The sequence below is a fragment of the Hippichthys cyanospilos genome, chromosome 4 (genome assembly GCF_059441005.1).
Source record: "Hippichthys cyanospilos isolate Australia breed blue-spotted pipefish chromosome 4, RoL_Hcya_1.0, whole genome shotgun sequence".
In the NCBI taxonomy this organism is placed as follows: Eukaryota; Metazoa; Chordata; class Actinopteri; order Syngnathiformes; family Syngnathidae; genus Hippichthys; species Hippichthys cyanospilos.
This window is the reverse complement of record NC_142372.1, coordinates 25,430,510-25,457,027: the sequence shown is the minus strand read 5'-3', so window position 1 is coordinate 25,457,027 and position 26,518 is coordinate 25,430,510. Positions and strand designations below refer to the sequence as shown.

Sequence of the window (26,518 nt, the reverse complement as noted above, 5' to 3'; positions counted from 1 at the left end):
ATTGATAGATTCTCAAGGAGTCAATCAAAGTTGGAAAGAACATACGTTGAGTGCTGTACTTAAAAAAAAAAAAAAAGGTGAGAAAAAATGTTTTACATTGGAGTTTCTTCAAAATAGCCACTGCTTTACACAATCTTTGCATTCTCTTAATGAGATTCAAAAATGTAGTCAGACAAAATGTTTGTTTAAATGGTCTTGAAGGAATTCTCAGACTTATCCCGATTAGTGGACAAGTAAAATAATAATAATAAATAATAAATAATAGTTTGTGACAGTCCTGATCTAAAACACTCTTCTGTGTGTGGTCCCACTACAATACAGTGAACCCTCACTACTTTGCGGTTCCACAATCGCGGATGTTATTTCCATTACGCGGATTGAGCACATGGCAGATTTTTTTTCCATTACGCAGATTCACGTACCGAACTTTTGCAAAAGCTCCCAAGCGTGCTGCTCCCACAAAGGCTTTTACTGAGCCTAAATGCCATCAAAAAGGGATGACAATCGCTGAGAAGGTGATACTTCTCGAAAGGAGAAGTTGCAAGTGAACATATCTACCGCTACATTGAGGACGAGGCGATCATTGGACGACGGCTGCCATCGCCTTTGGCAAATTGGCGAAGCCAGTTGTTACGGCTTGTAATAAAACGATCGTCCAATTGTTTAATTGGTGCACCTCTACATAAAATACACATTAAAAATTTCATGGCTTCTTACCTTGTTGGTTTCAATCCACCACAAAGGTCGATGATATATTGTTTCCAGAGATCATGCAGAGGTAAGTAAAGATCATACCTGCAATAATGAAAAGCAGGTCAGTGACACCGGGGTGGAAAAAGTACAAAATATATTAGGTATATAAATGTAGGTATTACACTACAGTGATGGCAAAGCTGGATTGTTGCTCAATTCACAAACAATAACTATTTACCAATTATCATTTACTACTGAGCCATGACTCACCTCTGATGTTTACATTTTATATGGAAGATCTTTTTTTCCCTCTTCTGCTTAGCATTCAATCCTTTTGCTTTCTTTTTTCTGAGAATCTTTTTCTTTGGTCTGGAGTACTCCAAGATCACTGCCTTATGAGTCAGGATACTTTCTGCATCATGTTGTTGAGACAGCTCACTGTTATTCCTTAGGAAAGCCTCGGTGAAAACCTCAGCTTTTGAGCGAATCTGGGGCTAGTGAAGTTTTAAGTACATGAAACAAAGCAGGGTTACATGTTTATAGACACCCTGTAAACTAAATTCCAAAATGTGTTTCAAGATGCATGCATGTTTGAACATACAGGTAATTGCTGAAAAATGGGCAATAACTGGGAGCATGTATTAATCACTTTTTAGGCCACAGCAGGGGTGCTAAATGAGTCCGTCGTGGTCGGCTGGTGGACCACCTAGCTATTGTTAACCGTAGCCATCTAGGGTGGTGTTCTAGTAGTGTGTGTGTGTATATATATATATATATATATATATATATATATATATATATATATATATATATATATATATATATATATATATATAGAGAGAGAGAGAGAGAGAGAGAGAGAGAGGTTTCCGTTTTTACTCCTTTTAGGAATTTTAAAAATCATCTCTTAATTCTATATGTTTTAAATATTTTCAACATCTTTTAACGTATTTTGTATGTTGGCAATGGACATGATTTTTAGAATTTTGTTGAGCTAATATGGTTTTCTTATGAATGTCATGAATAATTGTTTTTGTGAAAGTGTTAAGGTGCCGTGTATTTTGCCTCTTCAAACACATTGAGTTGTGTGGTATATGCAATGGTGTGATTAAAAACAAACTGGTTGTTATTTGAGATACAAAGTACAAGCAGTACTGTAATGTAATGTAGTACTGTAATGTAATCCAGTACTGTGTAATGTATTCCACTCACCTCAACAGCAAGAACTTTCGCAAGATCACATGGAATACTGGTGCCCACGACTGCCTCTGATAGAAAGAGTGGTGTAAAGAGAACATTTATAGCCAAATCATAGAGGAAAAATGTCTGCTTGAGGCCACATATGCACGCATGAACACAAACTTTGACTTTTTCAGGGCTTTACACCCCAACAAGGTCACCCATGGTAACCATGTATTTTGTTATTGTGTCAAGGAGAAATATGAAATCTGTTTTAATCAATATTTTGGAGTGAGAAAATTAGAAGCTTCTGTCGTGCAAACCTTGGAAAACATTCCCATCTACAGGCAACCAGGCGCAATTGCGGTCCTTTGAGGGGGAATTGGCAAACTGAATTAAAGCGTCGTCTGTGACGAACAAAATGTGCGAAACACACACACACACACACACAAAATCATGTCTCTTTCTCCGTACCTTTTAGCAAAAGACTGCAATTGACTTTGCGTATGCCTCGGGGTGCTACATAGGCCTACCAGTTTTCGTAGACTTAGGTAAAATATAAAACCGGGCTGCTTCCTTTAAAAAGTTGAGGACTCTCACATTAGACCCATTAGCTTGAGAAAGAACTGGCCACGATGTACTACATACCATCCATGTGTATGTTCTTGTCCTCGTCGGCGTTATTAATCTGCCGCTGATAAAATCCGTTCAAAATGTGTTGTTTGCCGTTCTCTTGGGAGTTACGGGAGGACCGTGTGATCGTTACCAATTGTATTTTACTACTTAGTTTATATTAAGAAATAAAATAAAAGAATAACACTTAAAAACAAAATCTTCTTCGGCTGCTGTTTCTTCTTCTTCGTCTCCTTCTGCTTCTTCTTCTACTTGTATTTTTCTTCTGCTTCTTCTTCTCCTTGTATTTTTCTTCTGCTCCTTCTTCTTCTGCTGCCACCCCCCCCCCCCCCCCTCAATTCTGTATTACTAAAATCAGTACACTGCAATGACATGTAACGACCGCCAGGGAAATACAAAAAAATCAGTTAGGACAAATCTATATTATATTTAACAAATACATTTAGAAAAAAAAACATATAAATTTTGCTTCTCATTCTTCTACTTCCTCTGCTTCGCCTTTTTTTCTGCTGCTATTTTTTTTTTTTTTTGCGCTTGGCTGACTAACGTTAGATGCATTACCACTAGAGTGTTGAAGCATTCGAAACGTTCAGAACGGCACGCAGGAACGGGCGTTTTTTTTTTTTTAAGTAACCAACTCACAGTATACAGAGAACATGTCGTGCCAGAGAACTTGTTAAAAAAAGGTATACTGTCTCAAATTCACAACACGAACCAGGCATGTTTCATACGTTTCGTATCCCGTTGAATTGGCGACAAAACAAAAATATAGCTACATTTTCATTGTTATGTACTTTGTTGAGCCTGTCGAAGGAATATCACAGCATAAATGTCAATTCACGTGTCATGAAACACAGTCCACTTGACAGGTCAATTTCGCGCAGTGCAACAAAAACTAGCCTTCAAAGCGCAGCAGCTGGCAGAAGTGTAGGCAAAACTGGAAATACTGTATCAGACATATCGTTTTTCTATGACGGTAAGACATTACACAAACACCAACATATACAACTAACACACACACACAATACTTCTCACTCTGTTTCTTTTCACTACTGTTTTACATTCACTTCACCAAAAAAAAAAAAACATCTCCCCACAACAACACCAACATCTCCTGATTATACTTTAAAAAAAAAAAAACACGAAAATCAATTTAATTACATCTACGACCAAGCACACAAAATTCAAATTGATGACGTCAACGACCAATCGCCAACAGGCAGCCACTAGTATACACACAAACACACACATTACACATACATACACTCATACAATATCTTCTTTACATTTACTTTAGAATAAACTCTTTTCTGTGCTAAATACAATACTTTCACTTACATACATTCTCCTTTAGCTTGCATCTAAAAAATACACCCATTGTTAACAAATGCTAATGAAACTTTCACCTTTTCTGAAACATTGCCTTCTTCTACTGTCCACTGCTTATGTCGTGACGAACGCGGACTTATAAGAACCATTGCGAGGGCCCGTAATAACAGCGCGCAGTTCTGCTTAACATTGGTTTGTATTGCCCGCCATATGGCGAATTCGCATTATGATTCCAACCGCGGAGCCAATTAATCTCGTGAACTGGGGTCCCACTGACATTTCATGAAACATGAATTTATTTGAATTCCCGAGTTAATTACTGGTACTGAACCTATGTGGGGGGGTGTCGAGTCAAGTGTTCTAATGCTGACAAGCCTCACTGGGTGATGGAAGATGATGAAAACACATCACAAATGTGCCATGTCTGATGTAGTGATGGAATTTAATGTGATATGTTGTTATGTTCAGTCCCAGGTCGATTTGACACTACTGCTTTTGCAAGTTCAGCTCCTGGAGTTCACCAAACTTGAAAATATATCACATACCAATGCTACTGTGTGTGTATATATATATATATATATATATATATATATATATATATATATATATATATATATATATATATATATATATATATATATATATATATATATGTACATACACTGTGAGGTGGGGGCAAGGGAAGTTTGAGAAGCATGTGTTTCTTGGCTTGATATGAAATTTCGAGGTAAAACCCTATTTTTATTCAAATAAAAACAAGGACACAATGACACACAATTTACTGACACAAAATCTTATTGTCATGTAACTTTATTGCTAAATTATTGAGTTTGCTGTAAAGTTCATCACTGCTGTTCTGATTCCCAGGGGCACTTTGAAACCGGGGGAATTAGTTTACCCCTTGAGCCCTTTGTCGTCACTTTGACAATTTCCTCTGAAACAATAAACATAACAGGTCATTACATATCAGGTCAGAAAGATTATAGTTGTAATTTCAATACTGTTGGCAAAGGTGGACACTCACAACACTTGTAGAGTTTATTGAGCCTGGCGATGTCAGTGCGGCTCATCTCCTTGGCGTTGCCAAAGGATACGTTGGCGTTAGGAATGGGTAACATGGTGGGCTGATTGTTCCTGGAGAAAGCATACCTATAACATGACACAAAGCATTTTGTTAAAACCAAATATATTTGCACTGCGGACATCCAACAGGATCAAAGAAAACATCTTGAATGTTGCAGGATCAGGGATAAAAAAATGAGGGATTGTGACTCAGAGAGGATATGTTCACGTTTCGGCCTTGGAAAAAGAATGGCCATGGTTTAGACACCAGGAACCGTCCATCCATTATCTGTGGCTGCTTATACTCACTAGCTTATACTGACTAGCTGGAACCTATCTCAGCAGTTTTTGGGCATTAGGCGGGGGACACCATGGATTGGTTGGCAGCCAATTGCAGGGCGCCCAGAGGCACGCACCCAATCACACCATAGGACAATTCTGAGTGTAAAATACACCTGCTATGCATGTTTTTGAAACGTTGGAGAAAGCCAGAGTGCCCGAAGAGAACCCACGCAGGACTGGGGAGAACATGCAAACTCCACACAGGAAGGCCGAACAAGCTGGATTTGAACTCGGGTCTCTGAACTATGAGGTAAACGTGCTAACCACTCTTCCACCGAGCCAGCCTTAGTCTGAAACATTCAAATTCAGAAGCTGGCCAACCTTTTTTTCCAGTCACTTATTCTCCTATGAGTGATTCCTACAATGCCAATAAATATTATGCCATAATCCTAGATAACATTTAATACGGCCATTAACAATGTGAATACCTGTATTTCATACCACTGTCTTGAGTGCAACCAGCGCTAAAAAAATTAAAATAGAAAAGGCTAGTTGAAACTCTGATTGGCTGGTATCTTTTGAGAGTCACCAACCACATTGGTTGGTATTCAAAAAAGTTACATTTCGAACTCTGGCCCCGAAGCCCAGACTGGGCCCCTGTGTGCAGGGCATTACAGATGCTCATACTTGTGGTACTGCATGACAGAGTTGTAGTCATAAGAGGTCCCCAGGTTGTTGGTGGCAATTTTCCTGAAGTTGTGCTCCATTCCTGAAGAACAAAAAGATAAGCGTTTTTCTTCACTTTTCTTTCAAAAGAGTCACTCATTCTCAACTCCTTTACCAGATTGAACATTTTGAAGGAGAACTCTGATGTGGTTGTCTCTGTCGGCGCGTGTCTGTTCATGGTTGAATCCAAGAGCGTGGAGCAGCTCATGCTGGACAGTGCCATGATAAAGGCATCCACTGCGAGCCAGAGAAACCACCTGCTTACCACCACGACGACCAACAAAAGAGTAGCACCTGAATGAAATAGGGAAGTTGATGAGGACCGAACGGTGTGAAACACTTTTAAATAAAATAATTGACTTCTGTCTTTTTGATACCCTGACTGTGACTCGATGCTCAGCCAGTCACGATCGCTGCTTCTGGTGGGCCTGAAGCGGATGCAGGAAAAGGAAGAGAAGGAGTCCAGTCCACGGGTGATGATGGCCCTCTCACGGGAGGCTAGCAACAAGTTAAAGCGGTAGGGACTAATTTATCAGTAACACAGCAATACATGTTGATTAGTAATTACCATACAGTACACAAAGAAAAAATAAGTTTCATCTTGCTATCATGCTGTTGTGGGTTTTTATGGTAAATTGAGCAACAATCATAAATCATCATAAACATTGAATAAAAACATATTCCTCATTTCCATGTTTCATTTGCAGAGGTGGGTAGTCTGTATCGAGGACTGTCTGTCGGTCCATCACTGATAGATGCCCGCCTTCAAACTTCTGAGAAATTCTGTCTTTTGCTGTATTATTGCAGTATGAAACAGCCAAAACCAATAAGATTCTATCAAGTATGGATCCTGGAATATCTGGTAGATTCCAACAGTGTCAGTGTCTAGTAGTGTCAACAAAGCCCCGCAGGGAAAGATGCTGTCATAACGTACGTTCATCTCTTTGTGCCTGCTGATAATGGCTGAGAGATTATTGTTCGCGCTGCACGTCAGTCAATGTTTCATGAACCAACTCACATGCATGGGCACAATCTTGCTCAACACATTCATTGTATTGGCCTTGCGTAAGAAGAAACGTTTAGAATTCAGTATTATGAGTTTTTACGTTATTTAAAATATGATTTGAATGACTAGATTGCTTGAACATAGCTGGGCAAATCATTCTAGGCAAATACCCATGATGTCATACAAACGGTCACTACGCTCATCGCAAAGTGGTGTCGACGACAATCATTCTGATTAGATTTTGGCCAGGAAATGCAAATCAGCTTGTGAGATACAAGTTAAGAAATTGCAAAGAAAAGGGCGTTATCCAGTCAATTAAGCACCGCAAAACTTTGCTTTGGGAAGAATGACTTCTGAGTGAGGGCTGTGTGAATTATAACCATGAGTGTGCCCGCTAGTGCACGTGTTCTTGTGCAGATGACTGCCTGGGACACACATTTAATCAAAATGTAGAGCACTTGTTGCTACCCCATTAACTGGTTGTGGTCAAGACTCAGTTGAAGTGGCATGCATTTTTAATTGAAAAATAAAATTCTCTCGGATGACGGAGTGACCGAAACAAATGCAGTTGCTTAGGTTTTATTTTTAATTACATTTTTTTTTTTTTGGATTTAATCCGTGATGGAAGTGCCGTTAATATCTGGTTTACAGAGCGACAGACAGATGATTACAATTTGGGTCAACTTCAAAAAGGTTGGTCTGACTGAGACTGAAGGTGGTCCATGGTACCCTACCCACTGAGTCTAAACGACAGACCAGCAAACATTTTTTTTAAAGAGTCATACATCCCCCGGTCATTTGTCAATGCTCCAGAAGTCAAAACTCCTGTAAAAGGTCTAGAAACAGTTGATTTGGTCTGAAACAATGTACCTTACAAGTCCAATTAAACTACACCAGGGGAAGAAACAAACTACGGTCCCTTCCAAACTAGTCTTAACATGGCATTTTGATTAATATTGTTTTTGTGGAATATGAATTAGGCCGCAAAATACATCAATATTTATCCATCTCAGGGAGCAGCCATTCTGCTACATGCTGTTGACTGAACATGACATCAGAGTTGAACAGGGCTTTGGTGGCCCAATGACCAATCACACCAATCTCACCAAGCTCCTGTTTTCTAAGTTTCGATGTGACATGTGCAAGCTGAGCCGTGATTGGTCATTACCTGCACAACTGATATCATTTTCAGTTGACAGCAAGGGACAAAATAGCCACCCTATGAGATGCATTAAAACGTGTGGATTTTTCTGCTGATTTCATATTTCACAAACACAATATTGAATAAAATGATCGGTAGATTGGTAAGGGAGCATAGAACATAATATTGTCAAGAAAGGTCGTTGGTTAATGTCCTTTTTAAACTGCAAACAAGCTTGCTCATCTGCAAATTAGCCATGAATAAATTCGAAGTGCCTTTATCTGTATGCCTGAAGAGGACTGATTAAACACAACTCTGAAATACAATATTTTCCAGGATACCAGGAAAGGCTAAATAATGAAATGCTGACACAGTGTAGAAGCATGTCATTAGACCACTTACAGAACTGATTGTTGATGTAATAGGGAACGTAGACCTTTCCATCACTCCACTTGCCCCATGTGCAGCTTCGGCTGGTGCAGGGGTCAGCATTTCTTTCCGCATCATTGTCAATGGCGATGTCCCCCTCAGTCAGGATTGGCTCATCAACTGAACGGACTGGAATACATTCAAATTGTTTAAGGCCTGATGATTCTCTGTTTAATCTTTACTGAGATAATACTGAGCTGATACTCACTGCGGTTATTGTTGGCTCTCTCCAGAAGTTCAGACACAGAAAGGTCACTCAGGTCCTCTGCAACATTATCTGTTTGTGAAATAATACAATGTCACTGGGAGGTGTTACAGGCTGTTGGAAGTACAGTACAGTGTAGGTGACGACATCTGATACAAACCTGCCTGGTTGTGTTGCGCAGGATTATGGAGGGAGCAGAAGAAGAAATTAAATATTAGAAATGCAGATGAACACATATTGTGGCACAAAAACTCGGCAAACTTAAATTGTAATGTACCGTATTTTTCGGACTATAAACCGTGACTTTTTCCTCATGATTTGAGCCCTGCGGCTTATAGTCCAGTGCGGTTTATCTGGTGTTGTTTCCCCACCAGTTAAGCAAATGCGTGTATCTGCTCAAGGAGTCAGTTTATGAAACAACTACGAAATAGAACTGCAAAGATGTGAATCAATTGATTTTTAAATTATATTATTTAAAATATTAAAAAAAAAAGTCTAAATTGAATAAGATTATTCTGCCCTTCAAAATCCAGTACTACCTTTGTTAAGATTTGTACATAGACTTAGAGCAACCTCTTCTGGTTACTTGTTTGTTAGCTTGAGAGGTGCTATGTATCATTAGCTGATTTGCGGTTTTATTTTTCAAATTTCACGGCGACCGAACATCACGTTTTAGTGCATACAAGCAGGTGCCCAGCGTTCTTCAAGATCTTTCTGCATGCTCTCATTAAATTTGAAGCTAACATATAACACAAACTACTACAGTATTTCAATATGTTGCATCTTAAATAATCAGATTCAAATATTGAGTGACAATTTTAAATGAGTTTTTCTTTTAATCCTTTTGCCATCTTAACACAAATCGCTGGTGTACTATGTTTTAAAACTCTCCATAGCCTTACATAGAGGAACTACTGTGTAACGGATGTAATAATTTAGCAGCCCAAATTGGACAACACACTCGTGAAATGTTATAGTCATCTGAGTGTTTGTCACACAATAGCTAATATTGCAACACTGGCATTGTAGTTGATGATACAGTCGAAAAGCTTTACCAAATTGAAATGCTTGGTTAAGTTACCTCATTGTCAGCCCAACAATAGGCAGACAGTAGCAGTATAGCCAGAGCTGAGAACTTCAAAAAAGCCATTCTAGCAGACCTGTTGGACAAAACGAAAGACTACACTGTAACCGTTGAAGGGGAAACGGACAAGAAACAAAAATGCATAAACAAGACAACTATTTGAAATATGTGTATTACAACTGACATCTTCAAACAGTGTATATTTACCATGATTTTCTACCACCAGAATCACCAACTAAGCTTACCTTGAATCCTATGCGTGGACTTGCTAGCTAGGGTTTTCATTGGGGTATTTATATGCTTTTATGCCTGCAAAACCAGATATCAATAATCAGTTGCCCACAAAACTCCCAGACTTATCAGTAGCATATGGTTCAAACACACCCATTGCAAATGTCCGTGGGAATTACACACTTGTAGGAAAGTAAATGGTCAGCACCAGTGCCATTTCAGTGTTCATTTGTTTTGGCACAGCTCGGCATATCTTTCACAAATGTGCAATGCAAACGCAGTTGTACTACGGTACATGGTTTCTAACAACAGATGAAAGCATGGTTGTTGCAGCAACCTATGAAGAAGAAACCTATGAACGGCAGGCATACAAATTTTAGATGAACAATTCAAAAACATTCTTATTGTTTGCATCCACCTCTTAATACCACCGGCACTTGGCAGTTAAACCATGAAAACCACCAACTCTATTGAGAAACAATACCACATGATGTGTAGCTTTTCTAGAAAAGTCTGTCTTTAAAATAGATTTTCAAACCTGTCATTAAACAAGTCGCTTTTATCCACCAACATGAATAATTGTGGTATTAAAACTAAACTCTGTATTGATGTGTGCACATACAAAACTTTAGCTGCAGATGTGCTTTACTGCTCAAACTTGGCTGCAGGGGCCTTCAGAGTTCTTTGGAGTTGAAAAGAGGGCACATGGAATGTTATTATTATTATTATTATTATTATTATTATTATTATTATTATTATTGTTATTAATATTGTAGAAATAATGATCAAGGTGCACAAAATGCTAACATGGCCATACAATAAAAAAATTGTGGCTACTGGACATTTGGTGTCACGTGAGGAGGAGGTTTTGGTCTCAGCAGTCCTTCATGAAAACAAACTTTTTACTTTGTTTTAAGCAAAAAACATTCATAGTAGCAGGACTCATAACAAAAGTCAAGTAAAAAAATCGTAATAATGTTTTGTATACACCCCTACTTCCATAAACCCAACATTCTGCTTCATATGGTTTATGCAATGTAAATAATAATTCAAAATAATAAGAGTAATGATAAAAGGCAGCATCTGCTTAGCGCAGCCATCTCACAGTGCAAGGGTAAATGGGTTTGTTTCCAACTCTGGTCTTCCTGTGTGGAATTAGCATGTTCTTTCCATGCCTGTGTGGGTTTTCTCCGGGTACCCGTTTTCCTCCCACATTCCAAAAATATGCATGGTAGGTACATATGGCAATATAAATTGTTAGACAATATAAATTGTCCTTTGTTTTCTTTTTTTTTGTGTGAGTACGATGACTTCACGGTCTCAGATATCGCGGTCTCAGTACTTTGCGGGTTTTTCCAGGAAAAATTAAAAATATTTCAAAATAAAAAATAGGTTAAAAATGCGCAAAAATTGAAACAATTGAAAAAAGCAAAAAAGTACATTATACAGTACTTTTTTCATCAAATAACTAAGTAATATTAGTTAATAACTATGTTAAGAATTCTTCAAGCGTTAGAGTTTGTGACGTTTGTTATCTAATTTCGAAATCATGCTTTTAATTTGTCGGGTCGCGTTGCATTTCCGTTTCCTGTTTTACGTTCTCTGTGCTTCATTCGGCTGGTTTACGGTGACGTAGTGAATGACAACCAAACTCATATTTATAGTTTATTATCATTTATGTTGATAACGCACGCTACTGCCTATGTTTAGTAAGCGATGAGTGTTTATTCTGTTTATGTGTTCGTTTGTGTAGAGGTTGCACTTTATAGTTAGTAGTTGTTGTTAGTTGTTGCTAACCCGCTAATGTTGGCTAAAAATACAGTATATTAATAGATTAAAGTTCGGCAAGTGTTTATATGTTAGTTGACTGACATTGTCGTTGATTTATTATTCAACAGATACTACTGTACATGATACACCATACATGAGCCAAAATAAATTTGAAGTTCAACGTGATGACTTGCGTACTCTTTCACCGGAGTCTTGGTGAAGATAACCAGTCCCGAGAACAAATTCTCAACAAACTAAGTAATATTAGTTATTTAATGAATATACAATAATGTTAATAAGGATAATGTAATGTTAAATAATAGGAGCAAGGACATAAAATATGCAAAAAATACAAAAAAAAAAGGATTGTTTATGGTTACTGCGGCTATATTGGGGCGTACATAGAAATCTAGGAACTGATACCCTACTTCGCGGGTTTCAGACTTCACGGGGGGTTGACACCCCCCATTAACAGTGAAGTAGGGGGGGATCACTGTAATTGCTTGTCTTTGTGTTCCCTGCGATCCCTGCTGGCAATCAGTTCAGTTGAATACCCCACTTCTCGTCATAGCCCCCAGCTTGCCCATGACCCTCGTGAGGAGAAGCAGTTCCAATAATAGACAAATATGTAGATACATGATAAAAGGCACCTGTTGTTATTCTTTCAGGAGGGATGCCACTTTTTTCCTGTACTGGTAGTCAAAATTGATGTTACAGTACCCCCGGGCTCAGCCTGAGAACATCCCGTTACCAAACCCAGAATGCAGATAACCCGTGAACTCCAGTCACACCTTGTAGTTATTTTTCTATATTGTCCCAATCAGTAACAGTGTTTTTTAAAGTGCATATACACTCCCTACCCCCACCTCAGTTTGCATTTAAATTGTTAAAACAGGAAGTAGCTTTGTTCTACATGCTACATTTCAAGCTATAAGTGAATGAAGCTACATAAGCACAAAAGTAAAGGAACTATATGGTCAATTCAAATAACTTAGATGCTACGTGATGTGCCAAGGCACCTTCAAAGAGTTTATCAAATACCAAAAGGGGCATTCCCGCTAAGCGTGTATCGAGGCCCGTTTTGTTTAAGGAGGACATAGTAATTTAGGGGTGTTTGGGCTACAAACAGTTTTGGTTGAAACATATTTCAAACATAGCTGTAAAAAATGCAACAAGTATTGTTAAAATAGCACAACATATTTTAAAAATATACAAGTATTATACAATGTAACGTTAGAAACAATCTTATGAATCCCAAGCTTTTATGTGATTAGTATACAGTACAATATACTGTATCTGAGTATGCAAACATACATTTATACGTATGTATGTCTTTATTAAACTTGTGTAAAACTATGCAATACTGCTTGCCAAGCAAGTGAACAGTAATTTTTCCCACAAATAGAGAAGTTGTCTTAAAGCAAGATCTTGCAACCATGTGATAACCACTGAGTGTTGTGCAAATATGGCTTGCAGTTCGTGTACACTGTGAACTGATCATTAAAATGCATGCAAATCTTGGAGTCATTGTACTTAAGTTGTCAATCATAATGTATCCCTCACACATTCTAATGCATTAGCCAAAAGACTAAATAAAGGGAGCAGTGGCAAGCAGCACTTTTTGGGTGGATACCTCCCATCAAAAGGCAAACGGCAGGTGATGTTTATGTCTAGTAGTTATAGCAAAAGATGTGTTTTCATCATAGAAAGCGTCCTTGTGTTGGTATTGATTCTCGAGATTGTGGTTCAAAACAACACATCTCCTTCAAACATTTAAAATAAAAACACACTCACACCTCCTCCAAACAAAAAATAGAAGGGTAGTTTTCAGAGTTTTAAATAACTGAAACTCATCCTATTCAACTATTTATGTAAATAGACACCGGACAGAGACCCCCACATTGAAGAATCCGCTCCCCATGACTTTTTTCCAAGCATTTGCCCTGGTACAACTTTTTTGTCGTTCGTGTTTTGCTGTCAGATTACAATACTGTATACATTTGTTCTGTCTCAGAATGGGTGAGTGGCCACACCATGAGTCTGACATCAACCACACTTCAAACGATCAAAATATGTCCATACTGGCAGGGAGGTGGGGCTAAAAGATCAAAATAAAGACCATAGCCATGTTTTACGAGCCAATTACAAGTAGCACTATGATTTATTTACATTCATTTTGGCATTACGAATTTTGTTTCTACATTTTGAATTAGTTACAAACATGAATTTATAATTATCACTTTGTTAACACACTGCACTATTGTGTTTGAATAGCCTGCATAATATTTATATCTCTCCTGCTTAAATATTTTTTCATTTTTGAATTGCTTAATTTTGATGTGAGGAAGAAGAAAGAGGTGTATGTAATATCTGTTCCTAGAGGACTTAAAGAATTTCAAGGAGCAACTGAAGGGTTGAGGGGGTCAGGTTTGGTGTTATCAACACTGCAGGTCTGTTTTTTGCAGATGATGTGGTGCTGTTGGCTTCTTCAGACTGTGACCTCCAACTCTTGCTGGAGTGGTTCGCAGCCGAGCGTGAAGCGGCTGGGATGAAGATCGGCACCTCCAAATCTGAGACCATGGTCCTCAGTCGGAATATGACTGAGTGCTCTCTCTGAGTCGGGGATGAGCTCCTGCAGCCTGCGGAGGAGTTTAAGTATCTTTGGGTCTCACGAGTGAGGGTTAGGGATGGAGCGAGACATCGACAGCCGGATCGGTGCAGCACATGCTGTAATGTGGACTCTGTACCAGTCTGTTGAGGTGAAGAAGGAGCTTTCATTTTACTGCTTGATCTACAATCTTACCCTCACCTATCATCACAGGTTGTGGGTCATGACCGAAAGAACGAGATCCTGGGTACAGGCAGCTGAAATGGGGTTCCTCGGTAGGGTGTTTGGGCTCTGCCTTAGAGATTGGATGAGCAACATTGATACCTTTGGGACGCCTCCCCGGTGAGGTGTTCCGGGCATGTCCCACTGGAAAGAGGCCCAAGGGATGACCCAGGACATGCTGGAAAGACTATGTTGCTTGGCTAGCTGGGGTACCCCCCGGAGAAGCTGGACGAAGTGGCTGGGGAGAGAGAAGTCTGGGCTTCTCTGCTAAAGCTGCCCCCCCCCCCCGATCTGACACGAAATTAGTAGTAGAAATCGGATCGATGATGTTCATACAGATTTTAGGTATTGTTGTTGTTGTTTTTGTCACTTGTAGAACTAAAGCTATGTACTCCACAAGTCTTCAGCAGGTCTGAGATTAAATTGAAGATGTGATCTTGGCTCAAGCGCTGTGGAAAGTCACCACAGGACCTGGCAACACATGCCAACACCAGTTGCACGATGCAGGTTCTGACTAACATTATGATAACATGGATGAGGGCCTTTGTTTATAGTGTGTGCAAAGCTCTGTCACATGTTCTTTGATGTAATGTTTTGTCTACTGTACTTTAAAATAACAACCACATTGAATGCCCTAATGAATCAAGCGTTAATTAAAAGATATTTATTTAACCATTTTCAGCACTAAATAGTTAATATGTGATGAGTTAATCAGCTCACAATTAATTTGTGAATTTTTCTAATTAATACCTTTAAAATGTGTTTTGCCACTTGCTTTCTGTTGAAAAAGACGTCACATGTTTAAGGATCAGGTGAAAAGGTCACCTGAAGGAATGAATGTCGCTTCACCAAATCCAGAAAATAAATGTCATAATTCCCTGTCACTTATGTGGCAAAATATAGTTTTAAATGTATTAATTGTACGTGAAAGAACAGTGATGTTATCAAATAAATTATAGATAAAATGTCAAATTTTCAGTTCTGAAACTGGCTAAATAAGTTTTTTTTTGTTTTGTTTAATTTTCAGGTTGTGAAGGTTACAGAATATTTTTGTGATTGAACATTTTTCAGTGCACTTTTGAAAAATTAAAATTTGAAATGTTCTTTGTTTATAAAACATAGTCTAATGTTTAAAGTTGCTATTGTTGTTAACAACAAAACAAGAACACACTAAATATAATAATTTTGCTTTCTGATTTTAATATTGATTGATGATTTTTAATATTGATTTGATTTATTGTTCATATTGATTTAATTTTGCACCAACCAGCTATAAAGTGACAATAAAGGTATAGTTTTCCACATTGTCATATACTGTAAAACTGAAATATCACAGTTCACCTTTGGAAAATGCTGTTCTGCTGACAGTTTGGCTGCTACAGTTGAGAAGGGGATCGTTCCAAAACAGGGTACCCTTGTAAGTGATGAGCCAACATCCTGTTGGTACATACCTGCTGCTGGGGATAGATGTGGCAAACCTCATCTCCTGTGTTTTTAAACATCCTCCGGTTGCCAAAAGATTGTTTGATTTTTGCCTATAATTCATTACAGGTAAAAAAAAAAAAAAAAGAAAAAACGGCAGCTTTTGTTTGTATGCGCTCTGAGTTTGGGCAAAATATAAAGAAAGTAGTGAACAGAATTGTACAAAAACAGCTCTTGTTATGCTAATCTTGAACAGCTCAGCACAAAGGCTTAATGTTTACTATCTGGTGATATTGCTATATATATTGAGAAGTTCTTGACATAGTTTTTGACCTCTGCACACATTCACTCGACTATGAAAACTAATCGTCACGGTGAAAGGAAAGAGAGGTAAAGAGTTAACGAAATGAAGAAGGTGGATTTCAAAGCATTTCAAGGTGAAGGACTATTGATGTGAAAGGGTACCTACTAACTAGCATGTCCTCTCCAGAGTGAATCTGGTTAAAGCTCCTATTCCCAGAGGTGGTGATCGTTGCAAGTAGTGGCAAAGCAACAAATGTGCATGTGCAAGTGTTCATCGGGGTGTATTTCGGGAGCACTCGGGGTTAAGGGTATTTCCAGAGCATTTGCCAAATTCTGAACACGTTTCAAAATTTCTAATAACTTGTTCAAAATGTTCACACCAAAAGAGCAGTAAGCGTATGCAAAGCGAACACCAGCGGCTCAAAATACTCGCCAACGTACAACCCTCAGTGGGAAAGAGCCTGAAGTTGAAGAAATATCAGATCAAGGTGATGAAGTTTCAATTTGGGGGGGGGGGTCAAATACCTTGTTAGTGTTCTTATAGTGGATTTTTGCGGCACCTCTATGTATTACATATAATTTGACAGGGAATTAGGTGAGGAATTAGGATATATGAATAACTCAATTTTCTCTCAATTCTTGCCCAACCTGCTTCTGTTAGTGCTACTAAGGATGAATTACAACACTGATTCTGAGTATACTGCCTCGGGTTCACCTTTATTAGTGATTTTAAAATATCCTCGCATTTTTACATTTTGGATGAATACATATTGGATTCATCTAAATTATTGGGAAAAAGAATAAAGACAGGTAAACCACACAAAATCCAATGTCATTGTTTTTTTAATGGAAAAACATTGGAAAACTGATTTTAAGGCTGACAATTATTGAAAAATGCCAGTTTTTTTTGGTTTTCAGATTTGCATTTCCAAATTGTGAATTCAAACAATATTAACGGAAGGTATAGGGACCAGGGCACTATATTTCAAGATGCTGGAAAATGTACTTCCCTTCCTTGACATTTCATGTAAGAAACATGCCATATATGGATAACAGTAGGTTGTCTTTCCCATACATATATATATATATATATAAGATGAAACACTTCTGTTGATAGTTTCATGACTGGTTATTCTTCAAGCAGACATGATCCTCCATATTGCAGCGCTGAGCTTCCTCTTCTCCTCTGTCTGGAGTTTCACCATAAAAGTAAGTAAGGACTTATTATTTTTAATATTTAATATAATAATAATATTATTTTTATAATAATTCTTTAATAATAATATTTTTAATTATTATTTTTAATCAGACATTATTTGTGTGTGTGTGTTTTTTGTGTGTCTTCAGTAATTTTAATCGAGTATCTCATGGTTATAATCAACAAATTAATTTCAATGACAATTGCAATCAATGAGAACATTTACTCAACTACAAAGGTGTGAACATAAATTAAACATTGACAAAGATTACATTTCAAAGCAGTATACTGTTGTAATCATACAGGGATGGTGTTTAATGTACTGTAAGCCACAATTTATAATATGAAATCTTTTAAAATGGAGAAAAGGTGTTCACCAGAGATACATTAAATATGAGAGGGAAATGAAATATCAGAAGGTTGGTTTTATTTCCATTATTAATGTAGATTGTAAACATTCAGCAAAATAAATGCAATGATATAAGCCTGAATAGATGAAAATGAACCATCTCAAATGTATCATGTTTATTGATTGGTAAGTGTCAATGGAAGCTGAAGCAAAGCAAGGGGAATGAAAAAGTGCCCCCCTTACACAAAAAAGTCCAAACCACTATTCCGCCGATATTGAAATGAGTTACACATTACAATACATCCAAAAATTAAACAAACAAAAGAACAAAAACAAAATAAAAAACAGGGGTAATATTTTGTGCAAATAAAATCATGTATATATCCATTTTCTATCACCACTTATCCTCACAAGCGTCGCAGGCTTAATGGTGCCTTTCCCAGCTGGCTTCGGGCAGTAGGCAGGGGACGTCCTGAACTGGTTGCCCGCCAATTGCAGGGCACACAAAGACCAACAACCAGTTCCTGTGACCATCTGTGATTGCAAGAACATAGATCGACCGCTTAATTGAGAGCTTCGCCTTTCGGTTCGAGACTTGCCCTATTATTTAACCCACTTATCATTTCTATTTCAGGATTCTCTCGATAGGACTAACAGGGAGTCAGGTAAGGCAGGGTTGGTTTCCATAAAAGAAAATATTTCATAGAATTGACAACAATACATAATGGTGCACGCATGTTTATGATTGTTATTTTCTCACAGGTGAAAGCCTTGCAGATGAGGACAACAGTGTTTCCACCCTGATAGAAAAGGCAAATGTTAACGTCGGTAAGTTAATCTCACTTCTTTTTATGAAATGCAAGATAATGATGATAGTGATGCCTATTTTGAAGTACATTATTATATTGCTCTTTTTGTCATGTAAGTTTTACACTTCAGTTCCTGCATATAAACAGTGTAGTAGTCATCAACCTCATTCAATGTGTTTTAATCCAGTTGAAGATATTTAACTGACAATATAATTTGAAATATCAAGTATAGGTTATTGTCTGCCATTTTGTTTCCAGACATTTTAAATTATTTTTATTTCAAGGTTAGGTTCATTTAGGTTGAAGCTTGATAAGAAAAAGACATACTTTGTAAATGTAATGCAACTTTGCTACTTTGGCACTTAAAGGGTGAGCATACATTTTCCATTCATGGCTACCACTGATGTATTATTTTTCTTGTCAGTCCACCCCATGTTGACCATTCTAAAACTCTAAAGCTGTGAATTTTGACTGCCTCAGTTGCTTACCCAACAAGTCAGATTTAATTAAAGAAATGTCATTTTTAGCAAAATGTAAAATTCTGTCTAAAGCAGTAGTTGTAAAAAGTGGGGTCCGCGGACCATCAGGGGTCTGTGGCCTGACTGCAGGGGGTCCGTGAAATCATTTGAGTTATCAACAATTGGGTTAGGTTTCGGGGTTAAGGGTTAGGTAAAATAAACAACGTAGTATTCAAAGAAATACTCCGACTGCATGGGCACACTAGCCCCGGTGTCCTAAAAAAAAAAAAAAAATACAGTGGAGCCCCGTGTTAGAGCGTCCCTGGCTTATGTTTTTTTCATGTTGCGACGGGGAATACTGAGTTTTTTCGTCCCCTCTCATAGGTATTTTTCCGGCTTTGTGACAAAAACAACTGTCATGACCCTAGGGGGTTGGCTGTATTTGTGTTGTTTTGGTTACATCTGCAGGCGTTTTTAGATAATTGCACTTATTTTCAGTTGCTGTCAATGCCTCCATGCAACGCGTCACTGTGTTACGAGATTAATCCGTTCCACAGATGGGCTAATGCTGTTTTTGACTAAACAAATAGAAACTGAGCCAGTTTGTTATAAGGAGGCGTGCAATTTGCAATTTTTTTCCCTAAACTTTAATATAGCTGAAAAGTAACGAATGTACTTGTCAAATTGAATTTGTTTGTGAGTAAAAAGGGCACTTATTAAATATTTAAATTTCATAAAGTTAATGAATTTTAAATTTGAAGGATTTTTTTGTTTGTTTTCTTCACGCAAATATTTGCAATGGGGCTCCTTAGAATAATTGCCTTCTAAAAGGGGTCCTGTCCAATAAATTTGGGAACCCCTGTTCTAAAGTTTCAGATTTGTATAAGTTTGCATTAATTTAAAGAAAAATAAAAGTCTTTCTTCTCTATCATTATTTGATGGGACCTAAGTACTAGAAATTCAGCACACGGGTTTAAGAGAGTGATATAATGCCTTTAAAGTCTGGTTAACATCTGTTGAAAACACGTTTGTCATAGGCTGTGATAGCAAATGGCAGCAAATCAATTGGCCAATAATATTTTCATTAAAATTCTGTGGATCCCCAACTGAAAATTAAGAATATGAATCATTTCATGATACTGTATGATCTCCTATCCTAGTCTGAATTATGCCTGCTGTATATGTATAGTGTCAAGAGAGTTCCAATGATGAACAATGTAATTTCCTAGGCAAGAACCAAAACGAGCCTCTAGTGTTGTTTGGAGACATAGCCATACCAACCGGACTGCAGAATGCTGATGCTTGCACAAGGGACCGGTGCCTGTGGCCAAAGGCATCAGATGGCTTTGTCTATGTGCCGTACACAATTTCCAGAGCCTACTGTAAGTAATCATGTTCAAAAAGAGATTGTTTCCTTACATAAACCCTTTCGTCTTAATTTCTTTAAGCTACGCCTTCTCATACTGTAAAATCATCACAATTAGATACAAACAAACAAAAAAAACTGTTTTCACAACTTGAGCCATTGCATTTTTTTTTACAGTAGTATGCTTATGTGATCCCTCTAGTTGAAACTCATTAAGTGCAGCTTTTTTCTAAGAGGCACTTTTTAGATTTACAACGCGTAATCCGTTCCAACCAAGACGGCGTGCAGGGAACTTGTATGTTGTTTTATTTGTACTTTTGAATTTGACATTTCCAGTGATCTACGCATCATTTACATGTCCTAATGAGAAATAATATTTATTCTGGGATCATTCAAAGCATGTAAATTTACTTAACTTTAATTTAAGATCATGCAAAGTACTTCCGATGTGTTATGTTTACATCCTAACAACGCTATCGTCAAATGACAGTCTGCTGGTTAACAAACGATTCAAGAGGAAGTGTTCAGCGGTTTGTTTACAGCTGCCCAAAGTGGTATGTGTTTTTTTTTTTTTGTGAACATTGTGCTGCGTTAGCTCTAGCTAATGTCAGGTTTATATTTGTTAGCTCTACGGTGTGAACTTTTGGAGGAAATTGTGGTTGAAGCTTTGTAAAGAGGAAAAGTGCAAGACCACAGTAAACCTCAGTGCAGAACTCATGTCTCTCATTTGTGGAGAAGCCGGGATATCTAAAAATTGTACAAATGCATCAAAAACTATAACAAATGCATATTTTTGGTAGTTAAACGTGTAATTGAGAAATGTTAAACACACTTACGTCTTTTTGTAGGTGATTTTACTCCATGAAAAAAGCATCTTTTCCTTTAAGTTCAACCCCTGCGTCACATTCTCATTTACTTCTCTTCAGTGAAAACATTTTAAATCAATTTTACAAACATTCAATCACTCACTTTTCAGATCTGTTAACCCATCTTGTTGTAAATGCGACATGTTATTTTACCGTGCAAATTTTGTTGCAGGACAGGTAATAATTATTCATCTGGTCAGTTTTAACACAGGTTTTTCTATCCTTTTGTCAAAGTGCTGCAAATTGGTTGTTGTTGCATTTTAAGTTTTAATGTTAGCAATAGCATTAAACAGGAAAGAGGTAACAGAAATGAATGTCACATTTGGGAACCGCGGTTATATTAGCGGCACACGGATATCTAATTAAAGTGAAGCTTCCAGCTCACCAAACATGATGACATAAGAGTTTAAACTTGAAATTCCAATTTATTACAAAAGATATCTAGGTAAGAGATTTACAACGCTCTGCTCCTGCGTTGCTCTCCTCTCTCCCTTCGCTGCTAGCAGCATGTGTGATCCATGAGGAAGAAGGTCACTGCTCTCATGGTCTACCTAACAAGTGGGAGTTACAGCGGGAGTTGATTACAACTCCTGCCCTCATCTGTCGATGGTCGCGGTGGGAGCCAATCACGTGTCTTGTAAGGAGTGCCCAACTCACTCATGAAACTCACACATGCTTGTTGTGTCCTCCTGGTCAAGGCTAGATTTACTTGAATGTAAGTGAGAGGTGAAGCATCGTTGATGGTTTCTGTTGACGTTAATTCATCCTATATTGTGTCACTAATTCCACTGATATGATGCTATAATATAGTATAATGTAATATAGTTCTATGCCTGTGGAACAGAGTTGAATGTGCTAATGATAGTATACAGTGGTACCCACGTCACCTACACATCACATTAGTCAAAATACTTGTAAAATAATGAAATGAGAACTGAAGTAAAGAGTGTGAATGCATCGTTTTGCTGTGTTTTCCAGATGGGTTTGCATCTATTCTTTGTTGTTTTGGTTTAGTTTGTATGCCTCATTCCTGTTTTTATAGCATTCTGACAATTGCAGCACATTTGCCAGTATACCCACCTCTTCCAAACAGTAATATGCAAAAATTATGAAGTCTAACTATTTCTTTTTCCACATTGCCAAATATCATTCAAGAACCAAAACCATTGTATTTTCTCTTTTCTTTTTTCTTTCATTCAAGCTACTCGAGAAAGAGAGACAATAGTTAATGGTTTGCGGTCCTTTGCACAATCCACTTGCATTCGCTTCACCCCACTGAATGGACAGAGGGACTTTGTGGACATCCAGTCTCGCTCAGGGTATGAAAAATACACACTAATCTCATTTAGTGAGACTTTTTTTTTTTAATTGTGGCTTCAAAAAAATGCTGTTTGAATTACCGGTATATGATGATTATGAGACAAAAGATACATGATTTCACTTTTACTTCAAGGTCATCTGAACTTTTTTTTTTTATTTTTTATTATTATGTAGGAACTGTTGCTGACAGATCAAACTCATGTTGAATGTTCATTCGGCAGTGTGTGTTGGGGCATTTTCTTGTTACACGATGAGTGAATTTCCAATCAGTTTGCTGGTGGGCCAAGGCACAATTGGTTTGGTGCAGCACAAAAACTTCATTTATCCAATGCGAAAAAAAATGAGCATACATTATCCTTAACTCTTTACTGGGCACAGGCTTTTGGCCGATAGTCTAAACAGGCAAAACGGCCGAAAGCATCCGTAGCAGGTATCGCTTAAATTCTAACATATGCCTAAATTTCTCTAAAATCCTGAAAATTCTTGTTTAGGACTTAAAAATAGAAAAACGAGTCTAATTAAGGCCATTTTTGTCTAGGTCTCAAACTCCAGTCTTTGAGGCCCACAATCCTGCATGTTTTTGACGCTTCTGTCATAAACACACCTGATTCAAATGATTCGTTTATCAGTAAGCTCTGCAGGAGTTTGAAAATGATCCTCATCATTTGAATCAGGTGTGACAAAGAAACATTAAAAACATGTAGGATTGCGGCCTAAGAGGACTGGAGTTTTAGACCTATGATGTAACATAGGCTCCATGTACAGCAGTGCTTCTCAAATAGTGGGGCGGGCCCCCCTGGGGGGGCGCTGATGACCCCAGGAAAAAGGCTTTGTTTTTGTCATGTGAATTGTAATTGCAATAAAATAAGAATGTTCATCATTTGTTTTTTTTTTAGTGTCAGTCCCTTTGATGCATTTGGTTATTTTTTTTTCTGTTTTAGACTAAGCTGTAACCCATATATTTGCTGTAAAAAATAATCAACAGTTGTTGAAGGTTTATTTATATTGCTTTTTTCTTTTGTTAATGTTAAAAACAATACAGGTTTAAACATCAAACATCAAAACAATTCGATAAAGAGAGAAAATATGTCAAAAACCTCATGTGCTGGAAAACAAATGAACCCTCACTGGGCACAGCGGCAGCTTTCAGCCAACAGTCTGAACAGGCAGAACAGCTGAAAGCATCCGTGCTTAAATTCGAACCAACCCCTATATTTCTCCAAAATCCCTATTTAGGACTTAAAAACAGAAAACCATTAGCCTAAAAAGGCCATTTTGGCTTGTTTAGACAATCGGCCAAAAGTGGCCACTGTCCCAAGTAATTTTTTAATTTAACGCCATTAGTTCATGTTTGGGACACGTAAACCATTTCTGATTATTAATAGCTGCTGACCAGTGTCATCATCTGCATGAGTGTGCCAAAGCATTTGCCATTTTTTAAATAAATGAGAAACTTGTTTTAATATGCTCAAGTAATATAATGATTGTGAGTATTTTTGAACATTTCAAATGTACTAACGCAGCTGAGAAAAATGGCAATAAAATTGGTATTACTTGAAAACTATCTGTAAATTAACATAAAAAAAAAAACATTAAACAAAGTGAAGTATTGTTGGATGGTTATTGGTATGGATTTGAAAGAATGCGAATACAAACACAATATACAGGCATTTCTCGAAAGGTGAGCCTCTAATTTGAATCAAAATTTAGAGAACACCATTACCTGTACACTAAAGGTAGTGTCAGCAATGGAGAACATGGTTTTTTTTTCCACACCCAATTAAAGTGTGTTTTCTTTTCGTTTGCTTTTAGGTGTTATTCATTTGTTGGACGTCGTGGTCGTGCTCAAGTAGTGTCTTTGAGTCGCCGGGGCTGCGTTTTTCAACAGGTCATCCAACATGAATTGCTCCATGCCCTGGGATTCAATCATGAACAGACTCGATCTGACAGGGACCAGCATGTTAGAATTCTCCTTCAGAATGTCATGCCTGGTGGGATGATGTTAAAGTCTCATATCATATAATCCCTAAAATACGTTGTTTCTTTCAAGTTCAGATTTTTGTGTGAGAATGTAAACATCATGAGTTAACTGTGAAGGAAAAAAAATGGCCTGAATTACAATAATTTCCTGCAGGAATGGAGAACAACTTCCGAAGGCTCAACACAAGAAATCTTGGCACTCCCTATGATTACAACTCTGTCATGCACTATGGAAGGTAATGCACAGCAAAGTGGCATTTGGCATCTGATAATCAAAATACATTTGACTTCAGACTATACGCAACAAAAATCAACGCTGCACTAATTACAGAAATAAATCGATGCGAGAAGATTTCTGCCAAGCCAAACAAAGACTAGAAGATCGCACAGTAAATAGGTCACCTGAATGCTGCTCAGAGCAAGGCATTGTGGGAAGTCTCTTTTTTCCAATTCAGCAAGCCTGGGAGTCTTATCAGCTCAAAGACAAACAACAGCAAAATGTGATTCATGGAACAAGCAAGCAAACAGCACCCCATAGCTTCCCTGACCTAACTCAGCAAATAGCACACGATAAGCAGTCATCATCGTAGCTGGAACAGACTTCCCTATCTTGCATCACTTGTTTACAACAAATTTGATTGGCTGTGAATTGTTGATTGGCTGGGAATCAGGGGTGTTACTAGGCATAAAGTTCCACTGTAGCCCACATAGACAGGATGGCCCAAATGTACATGATCGATAGGGCATGAATGCAACAGATGTTTGTCGGTCTACAAAATATCAGGCATACAAAAAACTGGTCTTCGGCAGAAAACGGGTGTATCCTACATACACGGACCTAGGTAAAGCCTGTTTCAACCCGACTCCCACATTCTTGTTAAAACTACTACTTGTTGTACTCTATTTGTTCATTAGATTTCAAACGTAAAGAAGCTTTCCGCTCACAAAGTGATTGCTGCACACACAAGACTAAATGATGGATTTAATTTAACTGCGCAGGAGGAAGTACTCTGGCCCTGGTGCATAATTACATATCCTCTGACTCCCCCAAAACATTAAACTTGTTCTATTTTGGCATTGTTATAATTGTTATAGTGAACGCTTTTAAAAACAGCTCTCCGATTGAAAGAAAAAAAATCACATGAATGAACGGAAAGACAGAAAATATCTAATATCAATTCATTTATCTGAGTTTGTAACAGGTGAGCAAACATGAACAAAAGAAACCCACACTTTTTGTGTTTCTTACAGGTTTGCCTTTTCCAGGAACAGACAACCAACAATAATTCCTATCCCCAACAGTAATGTTGCCATTGGCAGGGCCGACAGAATGAGCCCGATTGACATTCGTCGGGTGAACATTCTTTATGCGTGCAATACCTACCTTTAACCAACCCCAGAACACGGATCACCTCGCTTGATTTATTGATAAATTCTTTGCTTACATCTTGCTTCTATCTTCTTTCTTGTCTTTTAATGAATCTAAAGGGTAGTCTGTAAAATGCAAAGTCGATACTTGCTGCACACTCACTTAGTGCATCTTAAACTACTGTAATGCTGCATTGAATTATGATGTAAAATACTGCACCATAGACAATAAATTGATTTATTCAACAGAGCAATAAAACTTTGTCTGGCTCCAACTTGAATATCCCAAACCATAGTTTGTCCATCATTTCTCTATACTGATGTAGAATAGGGCCTCCAACCTTTTTCAGATCTTTTCCTCTTCTTGGCTAGAGAACTACCAGTTTCATTTAAAATAGCAATGAGCTCAAATGACCTCCAAATATGTTTTCATTAATAAATATTGGCATTTCTGATTGATTTCCTAAAAAGCCTGCAAA

The 26,518-nt window shown here is 37.7% G+C and overlaps 3 protein-coding genes across 10 annotated transcripts in view; 1 reads left to right on the top strand and 2 right to left on the bottom strand.

Annotated features, from left to right (window-relative positions):
* The window catches only part of pop4 (POP4 homolog, ribonuclease P/MRP subunit), a 25,921-nt gene extending 23,143 nt beyond the window's left edge, over nt 1-2,778 (bottom strand). For 3 of the 7 annotated variants that reach the window (XM_088413760.1, XM_088413756.1, XM_088413757.1), the window contains exons 1-4: nt 2,521-2,778; nt 1,906-1,961; nt 964-1,187; nt 718-795 (exon numbers count right to left, since the gene is read on the bottom strand). In XM_088413760.1, the coding sequence (XP_088269886.1) occupies nt 718-795; nt 964-1,187; nt 1,906-1,961; nt 2,521-2,527 (365 nt within the window). In that variant the 5' untranslated portion in view covers nt 2,528-2,778. The remainder of the gene's footprint in view (nt 1-717; nt 796-963; nt 1,188-1,905; nt 1,962-2,520) is intronic. The other 4 variants (XM_088413759.1, XM_088413758.1, XM_088413755.1 and 1 more) reach the window with 3 other exon arrangements.
* A 242-nt stretch (nt 2,779-3,020) lies between these two features.
* On the top strand, nt 3,021-26,285 carry LOC148425153 (low choriolytic enzyme-like). Of its 2 annotated transcripts, none has more exons than XM_088413750.1 (9): nt 3,021-3,481; nt 17,470-17,534; nt 18,507-18,537; nt 18,635-18,700; nt 20,369-20,521; nt 22,573-22,690; nt 24,504-24,682; nt 24,826-24,907; nt 25,923-26,285. In XM_088413750.1, exons 1-9 carry the CDS (start codon nt 3,226-3,228, stop codon nt 26,059-26,061), a joined length of 1,089 nt encoding a protein of 362 aa, XP_088269876.1. In that variant the 5' UTR covers nt 3,021-3,225; the 3' UTR covers nt 26,062-26,285. The 2 variants fall into 2 exon arrangements, with proteins under 2 accessions (XP_088269876.1, XP_088269877.1); XM_088413751.1 differs by lacking the exon at nt 3,021-3,481 and adding an exon at nt 17,252-17,352 and having other exon boundaries at nt 17,443-17,534.
* On the bottom strand, nt 4,627-10,080 carry LOC148425154 (hatching enzyme 1.2-like). Its single transcript, XM_088413752.1, has 9 exons — nt 10,015-10,080; nt 9,766-9,845; nt 8,689-8,760; nt 8,454-8,609; nt 6,282-6,402; nt 6,020-6,198; nt 5,866-5,947; nt 4,859-4,983; nt 4,627-4,768 (listed from the first exon to the last, which is right to left on the bottom strand). Coding segments are annotated over exons 2-9 (807 nt in total). The 5' UTR covers nt 9,836-9,845; nt 10,015-10,080; the 3' UTR covers nt 4,627-4,766.
* Nucleotides 26,286-26,518: the final 233 nt, after the last annotated feature.

What these genes read in the sequence shown, in the direction of transcription:
- LOC148425153 (XM_088413750.1), top strand. Translation starts at nt 3,226, where the DNA reads ATGTTTCATACGTTTCGTATCCCGTTGAATTGGCGACAAAACAAAAAT. An exon ending in GACATCCAGTCTCGCTCAGG is followed by an intron (nt 22,691 to 24,503) that starts GTATGAAAAATA and finishes GTTTGCTTTTAG; the next exon opens with GTGTTATTCATTTGTTGGAC. An exon ending in TCTGTCATGCACTATGGAAG is followed by an intron (nt 24,908 to 25,922) that starts GTAATGCACAGC and finishes TGTTTCTTACAG; the next exon opens with GTTTGCCTTTTCCAGGAACA.
- LOC148425154 (XM_088413752.1), bottom strand. Translation starts at nt 9,835, where the DNA reads ATGGCTTTTTTGAAGTTCTCAGCTCTGGCTATACTGCTACTGTCTGCC. An exon ending in AGCATCGAGTCACAGTCAGG is followed by an intron (nt 6,199 to 6,281) that starts GTATCAAAAAGA and finishes TATTTCATTCAG; the next exon opens with GTGCTACTCTTTTGTTGGTC. An exon ending in TCTGTCATGCAGTACCACAA is followed by an intron (nt 4,984 to 5,865) that starts GTATGAGCATCT and finishes GTCATGTTATAG; the next exon opens with GTATGCTTTCTCCAGGAACA.